This window comes from Varanus komodoensis, unplaced genomic scaffold (assembly GCF_004798865.1).
Source record: "Varanus komodoensis strain SLA01 unplaced genomic scaffold, ASM479886v1 scaffold64, whole genome shotgun sequence".
NCBI lineage: Eukaryota > Metazoa > Chordata > Lepidosauria > Squamata > Varanidae > Varanus > Varanus komodoensis.
In genome coordinates this window covers 1,355,205-1,367,197 of record NW_025336273.1, presented here as the reverse complement: position 1 = coordinate 1,367,197, position 11,993 = coordinate 1,355,205, and the positions used below count along the sequence as shown (strand labels likewise).

The 11,993-nt window shown below is 50.4% G+C and overlaps 1 protein-coding gene across 1 annotated transcript in view; it reads right to left on the bottom strand.

Annotated features, from left to right (window-relative positions):
• Positions 1-7,336: 7,336 nt before the first annotated feature.
• The window catches only part of PINX1 (PIN2 (TERF1) interacting telomerase inhibitor 1), a 49,807-nt gene continuing 45,150 nt past the window's right edge, over positions 7,337-11,993 (bottom strand). The window contains exon 7 of the mRNA XM_044450290.1: positions 7,337-9,181. Coding sequence (XP_044306225.1) covers positions 8,609-9,181 — 573 coding nt within the window. The 3' untranslated portion in view covers positions 7,337-8,608. The remainder of the gene's footprint in view (positions 9,182-11,993) is intronic.

Here is an 11,993-nt window from a genome sequence, read left to right as displayed (position 1 = left end):
TATTTTATTTATTTATTTATTAAAACATTTTTATGCCGCCCCATTCGCCGAAGCCTCGGGGCGGCTTACAACAATAAATGAAAAGTAATTATAATATAAATTACAATAAATATAAACATTAAATTAAAAATACAAAAATACAATATAAAATAAGCCGCCCTGGCCAGATAAAATCTAGTAATACTAACAGTTAAAATGCCGCTTAAATAAAAATATATATATGGCTACTTGGCTTATCTTGAATTGTATGCATTGTTTTATTGATAGCACTGTTTTCACATACGTGAATACACAGGTATATGTTGCACAGGTAGCTAAATGAGAAGTCCTTCATTTAGGAAAAAGAAACCAAACGCATCGAAGTGGGGAATATGTTGGCTTAACAGAACTGAAAGGGGAAAAGATCTTGGAGCTATTGTGGACAACAGGTTAAATTTGAGCCAACAATGTGATATAGCTGCAAGAAAGGCAAAGACGATTTTGGGATACATTAATAGAAGTATTACTTCCACATCGTGGGAAGTAGTAGTTCCCCTCTACTCCTCACTGGTCAGACTTCACCTGGAATACTGTGTCCAGTTCTGGGCACCAAGATTTAAGAAAGATGCAGAAAAATTAGAAAGGGTCCAGAGGAGGGCAACAAAAATGATCCAGAGTTTGGAAACACTGCCCTATGAGGAGAGACCGAGGGAATTGGGCATGCTCAGCCTAGAGAAGAGAAGACAGAGCGGGGGACATGGTATCCCTCTAGAAGTACGTCCAAGGCTGTCCCAAAGAGGAGGGTCAAGATCTCTTCTTGCTGATGCCGGAGTGCAGGACACAGAATAATCAAGTCAAGCTGCAACAACCCAGATTCAGGCTGGACATCAGGAAAAGCCTCCTCACTGTCAGAGTAATGTGACAGTGGAACCAGCTGCCTGGAGAGGTGGGGGGCTCTCCCACACTGGAGACATTCAGGGTGAAACTGGGCAGCCTTCTGAGTGGGCTGGTGTGAACTGGTGTCCTGCACCAGCAGGTGGTTGGACTAGATGGCCTTCCTGGCCCCTTCCAACTCTGCTATTCTAGGATTCTATGACAGTGGGACCAGCTGCCTGGAGAGGTGCTGGGCTCTCCTGCACTGGAGACATTCAAAAAACCAGGCAGCCCTCTGAGCGGGGTGGTGTGACTTGGTGTCCAGCAGTTACATGAGGTTGGACTAGATGGCCTTCCTGGCCCCTTCCAACTCTGCTATTCTAGGATTCCATGACAGTGGGACCAGCTGCCTGGACGGGTGGGGGGCTCTCCCACACTGGAGACATTCAAGGTGTCTATTTTCACCTGGCGCCGAGCTTATATTTTTTTCAGCTCCAGGTGAAAACCTTTTTATTCGAACATTGTTTTAAAATTAATGGTTTTAGAAGTTAACAGTCACTTTTTCTTTTGTTATTTAATTCTATCTGACTATTTTTTCTTACTATTCTTATTTATTGCTCTTTTTACTGATCTTTTATTGTTGTTTTAATGTTGTAAGCCATCCTGAGATGTTGTCTTAAAGGACGGCATAGATATTTTTTTAAAAAATAAATAAAATAAGGTGAAACTGGGCAGCTCTCTGAGTGGGATGGTGTGAACTGGTGTCCTGCAATAGCAGGGGGTGGACTAGATGGCCTTCTTGACCCCCTCCATCTCCACTATTCTATGATTCTAAGAAAATTACATTTTCCTTTTTTCTTTTGATGCTATTGTTTTGTTGAAATGCAGTTTTAAAAAAATGGCTATCCTAGACACATCTTAGAAGTGAGGCTTGCTGAGTTCGGAGCTTGCTCCAAGCAAGTTAATGTTAACAGCCTCATTCAGTCAATCAATGGCTGTTTGCAGAGAGAATTAAGGCTACTGTTCTCTGTGTACACCCGGAGTAAGTTCCCACAGATTCAGTGGTCTTTCTTCTGAGGTTTGCACTGTAAGTGGAGCCTTGGCACTATATTCAGAGTGGTGAGAGGCAGTGTTGCATAGCGGTTAAGAGCACGGGACTGGGACTCAGATCATCTGGCTTCTAGTCCCTGCTCGGCCATGGAGCCAACTGGGTGACTTTTGGCCAGTCACAGATTCTCAGCCCAACCTACCTCACAGGGTCGTTGTTGTGGGGATAAGATGCAGGAGGAGATTGATGTAAGCTGCCTTGAGCCCTTTGAGGAAAAAGGCAGGATATAAATTGAAAAATAAATACATAAATAAATATGCTTAAAAACAGCTGCTGGCACCCTGAACCACCAGGAAGGTGCAGGAGAGAAAACATTTTACATCCAAAGAGGGCCAGATGAATGCTAGAAGTTATGAGGATGGCCATCAACTCTGGCAAGCTTCAAAGGTCAAATTTAAAAGACAAATTATTTAAATTATTTAAAGTTATTTGTTTTTCGGCGCCAGGCAAAGACCTTTTTAGTCAAACGTATTTTAATTGTTAATGTTATTTATTTATTTTATTCTTTGGCCAGGGCGACTTAATTTATACTGTTAAATTATATTGTTTTATATTTGTTATTTATTTATGATTGTGAGCCGCCCCGAGGCTTCGGCGAATGGGGCGGCATAGAAGCTCCCTAAATAAATAAATTCATGGAGAATTTTGAGGAGTAAACCTGGGAGAAGCCAGTCTTCTTTCCCCAGGGTTATCTGAGGCAGCCTCACTCCAGAGCTGCTCTTAACTCCTCCTTGCTATCACCTCAGAATTTACTCTGTACGTAGCCTACAATTGATGCATTTGAAACATGGTGCTGGAGGATTGCTTTGCAAACAGATACCTTGGACGGCCAGAAAGACAAACAAGTTAGTCCCAGATCAAATTAAGCCAGAACTTTCCCTGGAAGCCAAAAGGCCAAAACTGAGGCTGTCCAACTTTTGGCACACCGTGAGAAGGCAAGATGCAGTTTTGGAAGCCCACCATGCCAGGGAAAGTCGAAGGCAGAAGACCAAATAAGAGAGCTGTTGACTCCATCATGGGAGCTGCTACCTTGGACTTACGAAGGCTGAGCAGGGCTGTGAAGGCCAGGATGTTGGGAAGACTCATTTCAAGGGTGGCCAGAAACTGGAGATGGCCTGAGGGCACACGAAGGGTTGCAGGGAGTCATGGGGCTGGTATTTAGTGGAGCTCCAACCTCTCCTCAGTGACATCAGTAAATTAATCAATTCAAGTTGCGTTGATTAAATAATGGGCCAAGCTTATTAGATTTTGATAAGATTTGCTTCTTCTGGCCACTGGTCCTTCTGGTGTTCTTCTGATTCAGAATAAGAAAATATTGACGGTAAGCCATTCTTCGAAACAATTATTATTTATTTATTTAGGAAACTTCTATGCCGCCCCATTCGCCGAAGCCTCGGGGCAGCTCACAAACATAAATGAACTTCCTTAAAATAATATAAATTAACAGTATAAATTAAGTCGCCCTGGCCAAAGAATAAAATGAATAAATACTATTAACAATTAAAATGACATTTGAATAAAAAGGTCTTTGCCTGGCGCCGAAAAACAAATAACGACGGCGCCAGGCGGACCTCTCTGGGGAGCGCATTCCATAGATGGGGCGCCACCACAGAGAAGGCCCTCCTCCAAGTACTCACCCTCCTAATTTCCTTCACGGAGGGTTCCCGGAGAAGGGCCTCTCCCGCAGATCTCAGGGGGCAGGCGAGCATATATGGACATAAGCTCTCCTTCAGGTAACCAGGACCCAAGCTGTTTAGGGCTTTATAGGTCATCACCAACACCTTGAATTGGGCCCGGACTTCAGTGGGGAGCCAGTGAAGCTGACGGAGGACTGGAGTCATGTGAACATAACGCCCCGTCCCCGTCAGCAGCCTGGCAGCTCTATTTTGAACCAATTGAAGTATCCGGACCGTCTTCAGGGGTAGCCCCAAGTAGAGCGCGTTACAGAAGTCAAGACGGGAAGTCACCAGCGCATGAGTCACTGTTGCAAGGCAGTCGTACTCCAGGTAGGGACGCAGCTGATGAATCAGCCGAAGCTGAAAGAAAGCGCTCCTCGCCACCGCTGTCACCTGAGCTTCCAGTGAAAGCTCTGGGTCGAGGAGCACTCCCAGGCTGCAGACCTTGTCCCTAAGAGGGAGTGCAACCCCATTCAGGACTAGGTTCAATTCACCTTCCCCAAAGCCCGATCTGCCAACCAACAGGACCTCTGTCTTGTCTGGATTGAGCTTCAGTTTATTGGCCCTCATCCAGCCCATTACCTCGGCCAGGCACCGGTTCAGCACAGCCACTGCCTCACCTGGATTGGTGGAAAACGAGAGGTAGAGCTGGGTATCATCAGCATACTGATGATTCCGCAGCCCACACCTCCTGTTGACCTCTCCCAGCGGTTTCATGTAGACATTAAACAGCCAGGGGGACAGAATGGACCCCTGTGGTACTCCATGGCATAGCTGCCATGGCGCAGAGCCATAGTCCCCCAGCACCATGTTCTGGAATCGGCCGTTGAGATAGGAGTGGAACCTCTGCAAAGCAGTGCCTCCGACCCCCAATCCCGCTAGCCTATCCAGAAGGATACCATGGTCGATGGTATCGAAAGCCGCTGAGAGGTCCAGAAGAACCAACAGGGATGCACTCCCCCTGTCCTTCTCCCTGCACAGGTCATCATACAGGGCGACCAAGGCAGATTCAGTACCGTACCCGGGTCTGAAGCCGGACTGAAATGGGTCCAGATAATCAGTTTCATCCAAGAGAGCTTGGAGTTGTCCCGCCACCACCCGCTCTAACACCTTGCCCAGAAACAGGATGTTGGCCACCGGTCTATAATTGGCGGCCATCTCTGGATCCAGTGACGCTTTCTTCAGGACCGGTCGGACTACCACCTCCTTTAAAGGGGCAGGCACCCGACCCTCCCTCAGAGAAGCGTTAACCACTTCCAAGATCCAGATCCCAATTCCGTGCTTGGCATTATTAACCAAGACGGGCAAGGGTCCAATAGGCAAGTGGTGGGATGTACTCGTCCAAGCACCTTGTCCACATCATCAGGCCGCAATAACTGAAATTCATCCATTAATTTTGGACCAGACGGCGACATTGGTATCTCCCCAGAAGCCTCTGAATCACTAGTAGAGTCTAGCTCGTGACGAATCTGAGCGGTTTTCTCCCTGAATTAGGGGTGACTCTGTATGTAACGGTGCAGTGGTCTTACACTTAGCAAAGTATTTCAAAAGGATGGTATTTTAGAAATATGAACATTTCTTTCATTCAACTCAATGAACTCTAACAACTGACCTTCTAGTGTTTATTTTTAACATTAAGCCCTGTATATGTGCAAAATACCATTTCCCTCCTCCTCTTTTTGGATGCCTTCCATTTAAACCAAATACACCAGAGACACAACATTTAAAACACAATCCTATGCATGTTTGCTCTCAAGTTTTCCAGGATTTGGCTTAGTTTAGTCCCAGGACAGCAGGCATAGGAATATAGCTTTAAATTAATTCTCTCATTAGGTCCATTGATTCAAAACGAAAACTTCTGAACCGTTTAATGGATGCTGTGCTTAACTGGGCAGCACAGTTTTATAAAAGTTAATTTGTGTATATGTAGTAACCATAAGATGCAAGCACTGTCTTAAAAAGGCACTTCTTTCTGGGTGCGATGCCCTCTTCAAAGGCAACTTTAGTACAACATATGTGAACAGTGGTGGAAAACACAGTTTCCTCCAGTCCAGAATAAGTCTTTAGTCCTGTGCCTCTTTAATCAATCAACTCATCTAATTGAGACTCAATTGCTGGTAGCACTATTAAGTCGTTACGTTGCTGTATATTCAACTCCTTCCGGAGAAGTGAAGTCTGGCTGCAGCGAGAGCATCACCAAGTCTTCTAGCAAATTCACGGCTCCCCGTGCTGCTGGCCTGGATGGTTTTGTGCTGCCTCCCAGTATCGGAGGCAGGATGCTGGTGGCGGTGACCAGTGTGGGACTGTGATTCATGTAGTCTGGGTTCCAGTCCCCAGCTTGGCCTGTGGGTGACTTCAGACCAGTCACACTGATTGAGAGACTAACATAGTCTGCCTTGACTTCCTTGGAAGGAAAAGAAAGCAGGATATCAGAAACAAGCATGGGTTGGAGGGTCCCACTGCACCCGTGCCGAGTTTCGGATTTCCTGTGGGCAACTCTCCAGCCACCATTTCAGCCAAACGGCTCCCTGGTTTGATCCAAGTGCTTCAAAGCACTTCTGATGTTCTTAAATGGAGACCAGCTGTTCCCAAACAGGCATGTTCCAGGTGTGTTGGTCGAGAACTCTCCTCACCTTGCACCAGCATGGTCATACTGCCTGGGGGAAAATGGAGGTTGTAGTCCTACCAATCTGGGGGCAGCAGGCTGGAGAAGGCTGGGCAGAGGGCCACAGTGTAATGACGCTTTGCGTTTGCTTGTCGGATCCATTTATGCACCGAGTTTCTGTCAAAGCAGCGCAAGATGATATCCGGGAGACTGGGAGAAGAAAGAGGCAATCTGCAGCTATTCAGCTATCTGGACATCTGAGGTCGCAATGCTAGCTTGGGGTGGCAATAAGGAACGGTGTGAGTTGTAGGCCTTTTTTCTGTCTAAACTGGCCTGGGATCGCACCCCTCCTGATTTGAACACACAAGCGTATGTCTGCTCTTTCCAGAGAGTGGCACAGACAAGAAAATGCATTTTGCACTTGCTACAGTCACTTGAATGATTGCTGAAAAAACGGGTCTGTTCTGGGAAGGGGCTGCCCGGGACACTCAGGGAAAGCTCACCATAAACCTGTGCACAAGTGCTTGTGTTGGTCCTTGACAAGAACCGCATCCCGTTTTCATTTCCTTCTGCTGTCTTCCCCGCTCCTGGCAAAATTATAACCTGGAGGGGTGGGACGGGGTGGGGCAGACATAGTTTTGGGTTGACTTTAGGAGGAATTTCCTCGTGGCTTTTAGTTCACTGGGAATTGTGGAGATCCCAGGTGTGTAGGACGGGACTCAGCAAATGTGTATTTTGGCTTCTGGAGAGAAGGTAATGTGCCATCAACTGGGGGTGGGGGGCATGGATTGCGGTGGCAGGAAAACATTCCAACAGTTCAAGGATCAAGCAGGGGTGCGTACTGTACCCCCGGGTGCGCAGGGATTACAAGTAAGCTGATCCGATCTTTTCCAAACCAGCAATGGAGTTATTACACACCTATTCCTACTCGGTTTGTTTACTTTCTTGATCTGGCAGCTGATTTTCCACTGAGATTGGAGTCCTCCTTTGTTAAAATAATTACGCTTTGCGTGTTATACTTCGCAGATACTACCAAGGAGAGATCAAAGTGTAGAGGGAGGGGGTGAGTGGGTGAAAAACACACACACACACCGATTCCATTTAGTAAGACTTCTGTTCCCAAGTTTTATTTCATTCTTCAAAAGGCTGGAAGGGGGAATGAAAGCCACGTAGGCCCAGGAACAGCCGCTCGCAAACCGGTGAAGTTGAAGGGCGTCTTTTGATTCATGTGTTAACGGGCAGCGATCCACCATTTCGCCAAGAGCAATGGCGGACCTACCCTCTGTGCCGCCATCTTCTTTTGAAGAGTGGCCACAAAGTCCAAGGAATGCGGAGACTGCAAACCACAAACTGGCAGGCACACGACCCCTTCTGCTCCCCCCGCACCCCATCCTTGCTGTGCTATTTATTTGGGGCTACTGAGGCCCTCACAAGGCCTGGGGGGCTTTGTCCAGGCTGGCTCCCCCCCCCCCCACAAGCTAGTGTGTGGACTGTTAGCATCACCACAAGCATTTATGCCAGCTCAAGAGGATACTAAAAATCCACGTGTTTCATAATAAGCAAAAAGGGCTGCCGGAAGACTGAGAGTCGCTGGAATGAAACACGCCGGCATCCAATGTGGTCTTGAGCTGGTGGTGTTTAGACCTAAGAGTTGGCCTTTCACAACCTAGTGTCCTGTAGATGCACCCGACTACAAATCCCAGCATGCTGAACCAGCTGGGGGATGCTGAGAATGGGAGCCCAGTGCATCTGGAGGGCACCACGTTGGAGAAGGCTGCTCTAGGCGCATCCCAGGGTTGGCATAAACATCCGATGCCCTTGCACGGCTGATGCCATCTGTGGCCCCCCTTCCAAAGCATGCTGGGAAGTTTAAAAGCCCTCTAGAACCAGCCACTGCAATGCTGCTCAGAGGGCCCCGCTTGCCTGCGCCAAGGGTGCGTAGGCCCTCCAGGGAGGAGGTGGGGGCCCCCGGGGGGCAAGCCTGCAGTCGGCGTTTGCCACGCCAGCCGCCGAGGAGGCCCCCACGCATCTTGCCCGCCGCTCTTCCAAGCACACGTGGGCGCATGTTCTCCTCCGGCACGGACGGACAGCCTGCTCCGCCACAAAGGGCCCAAGCGAGCGGCGGCTTCGATGCTGAAGCGATCCATCGAGCACAGCACAGAGCAAGATGCGGTGGGCAGGATCGCCCCCACCCCAACTGCCCCCTCTTCGGGCGGCAAAGAGCCCCCCCCTTCCAGGGCGGGGAAGGTACAGCAAAAAGGCCTGAGGGTCTTTCGGACAATGGCTTGGCTGAATCTGGGGACATGAGGGCACCCGCCTAACACAGCAAAAGGTCCACGGTTCAAACGGACAGTCCCGGACCTCGCATTAACTGGAGAGCTTCTGCTTCTTTGGCTTCGTGCTTTTGAGCTCCTCAGCCGCATCCCAGTCCACGTTCTTGTGCTTCCTCTTGTTCTTCTTCTTTGGCCTCGGCTCCTCTGGGTCGCCCTTTCCCTCCTCGGCTGTTCCAGGGAAGCAGGATCTGTTCTCTTGAGTGCCATCTGGAGAGCCGTTGCAAAGAGGTGGCCCTCCATCGCCTGGCTGCTCAGCCTTTCTCCTCCTCCTCCCCTTCTTCGGTGCGTCGGGCTCATCCGCATCTTCTCTGCCTGAGGCCTCGTCTCTGCTCCCTGGGATGCCACCCTCCCTCTCAAGTCTGCGCTTCTTCTTCTTGGACTGGGGCCCCGAGCGCTCTGGACTTTCCGCCTTCGTCGGAGGCGAGTCTGCTGATGTGCCGCTGAGCCCGAGCTGGGCTTTCTTCAGTTTTGCCATGCGCCTGGCAAAATACTCCTGCACGGAGAGGGTGCTGGTCACGGTGTTGCTCAGGTTCACGGAATCTGGAGGATCGCTCTCCTCTCTGGGGCCTTCCTCTGAAGAATCTGTGCCAGCAGCAGCAGCAGCGACCTGGGGAGGGACAGAGGGAGAGATGAGGCCGGCGAATGGAACACACGGTTCCAGGAAGTCTGTGCTCTTGTTCTGTCTCCTGAAACAGGATGGCCTTGCTCAAGTCGCAACTGGCCACGTGCGGGAGCCCCGGGGGTCTGAGAGGCCTCCTGCTCTGTGCCCCCCCTACAGTGGCGCCACAGAGTGGGCTTCCATGGGACCTGTGTGGACTTCAGTTGACACACACACACTGCACCTTTCAGGCCTACCTCCCGCTGCCCTCTCCCCTCCTTCAGCATTCCTGATGCATGAGAAGAACGACAAAACCGGCCACAGGATTTTAAGAAACGGTCTGTGCAGGTGCCGTTTCAGCTCCTATGCTCAATTGGATGGCTGCCCAATTGCACAGTCCTTGGGACGAGGCTGGAATTTGCTCTTCCTACCCGGAGAACGTGTCATTCTTTGGCTGGTCATCTGGGGCACCTCTGCCTGTCTGGGAACCCAAAAGGAGATCCGACAGGCCACAGCACACGGCTGCCTTTGGCTCCGTGAGTCACAACTTAGGTAGCCTTTTATTTCACGGGGAAAATTTGGGACAAACGGGAGGAAGTGCAAAGCAGGAGTTGGAGAGGGGGGAGAGAGGGAGGAATTCCTAGGGCGAATCTACCCAGAGATTTTTAAGTGCTCCAAGAAACACTAATGGAATCTCGAGTGCAAAGTTATTTTTGTGTGGCTGGACTTGGTCTTTGGAGTGGAGGTCTCTCCAGAAGGTGCTTTCTGGATGCGCAGTTAATCAGGCAAGATCACCTTGGAAGAAGGGCCCAGTGGAGGAGTTCCTACGTGGTGGGCCACAGGAAGGGACTCTGGGGCAGGTGTGTCATGGGACATGAATTAGCAGCTTCGTTCAATGCTCCTGCATGCCCCCCAAATTAGAAGAACACCACATGTGACAGAAGAGCAGGGGCTGCATTCTTGCTAAGCTCGCAAGGTGTTCTCAGCACGGCGTGGCCTGGGGAGCACCGCACCATTCGGCCACGCTGGCTTCCTTGGTCATCGGGCAGGGAGTGAGGGGCTCGCCTGGGCCTTGCGGACGGTGCACCTTCTCTGAACTGGCTCTCCCGTCCAGCACCAGGCAGCCATTCAAGCATGTCAAGTCCACTTCAAAGACCATACAAGCATCCATGCCAGAGTGGGGGAGTGGTTGAGAGCCTGGGACTGGGACTCAGGCGATCCAGGTTCGAGTCCCCGCTTGGCCATGGAGCCAACAGGGTGACTATGGGCCAGTCACAGACTCTCAGCTCAGCCGACCTCACAGGGTTGTTGTGGAGGTAAGTTTGGAAGCAGCAGGAGGAGAATCATGGAAACTGCTTTGAGTTTCTTAGAAGGGAAAAAAGGTGGGATACAGATAAAACCAACCAACCAATCCACCAATGCCTACATGGCATGTTTCTTAAGTTAAAAGAAACCAGATTTAGACTGGCAACCAGGAAGCATTTCCTCATTGTCAGAGCAGTAGGACAATGGAATCGATTACCTGGGGAAGCTGTGGGCTCCGCCTCACTGGAGACATTGAAAAAGCCCCTGGACAGCCACCTGAGTGGGATGGTGTAACTTAGTGTCCTGCAAGGGCAGGGGGTTGGATCCGATGGCCCTCTGGCCCCATCCAGTGCTGCTGTTCCATGATTCTATGGACAAAGGCCATACCCCTAGAGAGGTAAACTTTTGCTGGTCTCCCCAGTTCATGTGACCATTGCTTGTTTGTACACAAGCAGGGGTGCAAATCTTGAGAAATTTCCAGTTTCCTGAACTTGCACTTAGAAACAGAGAAACAGAGCGAGTCAGAAGGGGTCTCCTGGGCCATCTAGTCTGACCCCCGGCTCCAGCCGGCTCCGCTCACGACGTGCCCACCATGTGCATGTCCACCCTATCCTTGAACACCCGCACCGATGGGGCCTCAACCGCCTCCCGGGGAAGCCCATTCCACACCCTTGGGGTCCTGACTGTCAGGAAGTGCTTCCTGGCATCTAAATGGAACCCTGGCTCCCTGAGCTTTGCTCCATTGGAGCGCATCCTGCCTTCCTCTGCAGGGGAGAACAGGTCTCTACCCACCTCCGTGGGACACCCCCTCACATATCTGTATGTCGCCAACAGATCCCCTTGGAGTCTCCTCCAGGCTGAAGGGACCCAGTTCCCTCAGTCTCGCCTCATATGGCTTCCCCTGCAAACCGGCCACCAACCTTGTGGCCCTACGCTGCACTGACTCCAATCTGGCTATATCCTTCCTGTAATGAGGGGCCCAAAACTGAGCACAATACTCCAGTTGTGGGCGCACCAGAGTCGTATAGAGTGGTAGGAACACCTCTCTTGATCTAGAAGCCACATTTCTGGCTATGCACCCAAGGGTGGCGTTCGCCCTCTTGGCCACCGCATCGCACGGCTGGCTCATGTTCAGCCTGCAGTCAACCAGCACCCCGAGGTCCCTTTCACAAGTGCTGCTCTCCAGCCACTTGCCCCCTAACCTGTATTTATGACACCCATTCCTATGCCCCAAGTGCAAGACCTTGCACTTATCCACATTGAAGGCCATCCTGTTGTCTCCTGCCCACTTCCACAATCTGTCCAGATCCTTTTGGATCTGAAGTACCTGCTCCTCAGTTGTGGCCACTGCTCCAGTTTTAGTGTCATCTGCGAATTTGATCAGCAGACTGTTCACCCCTTCTTCCATGTCATTAATGAGAAGATTAAATGGGATCGGCCCCAGGACAGAGCCCTGGGGGACCCCACTTGTCCCAGGCCGCCATCCCGATGATTCCCCACTAATGGCTACCCTCTG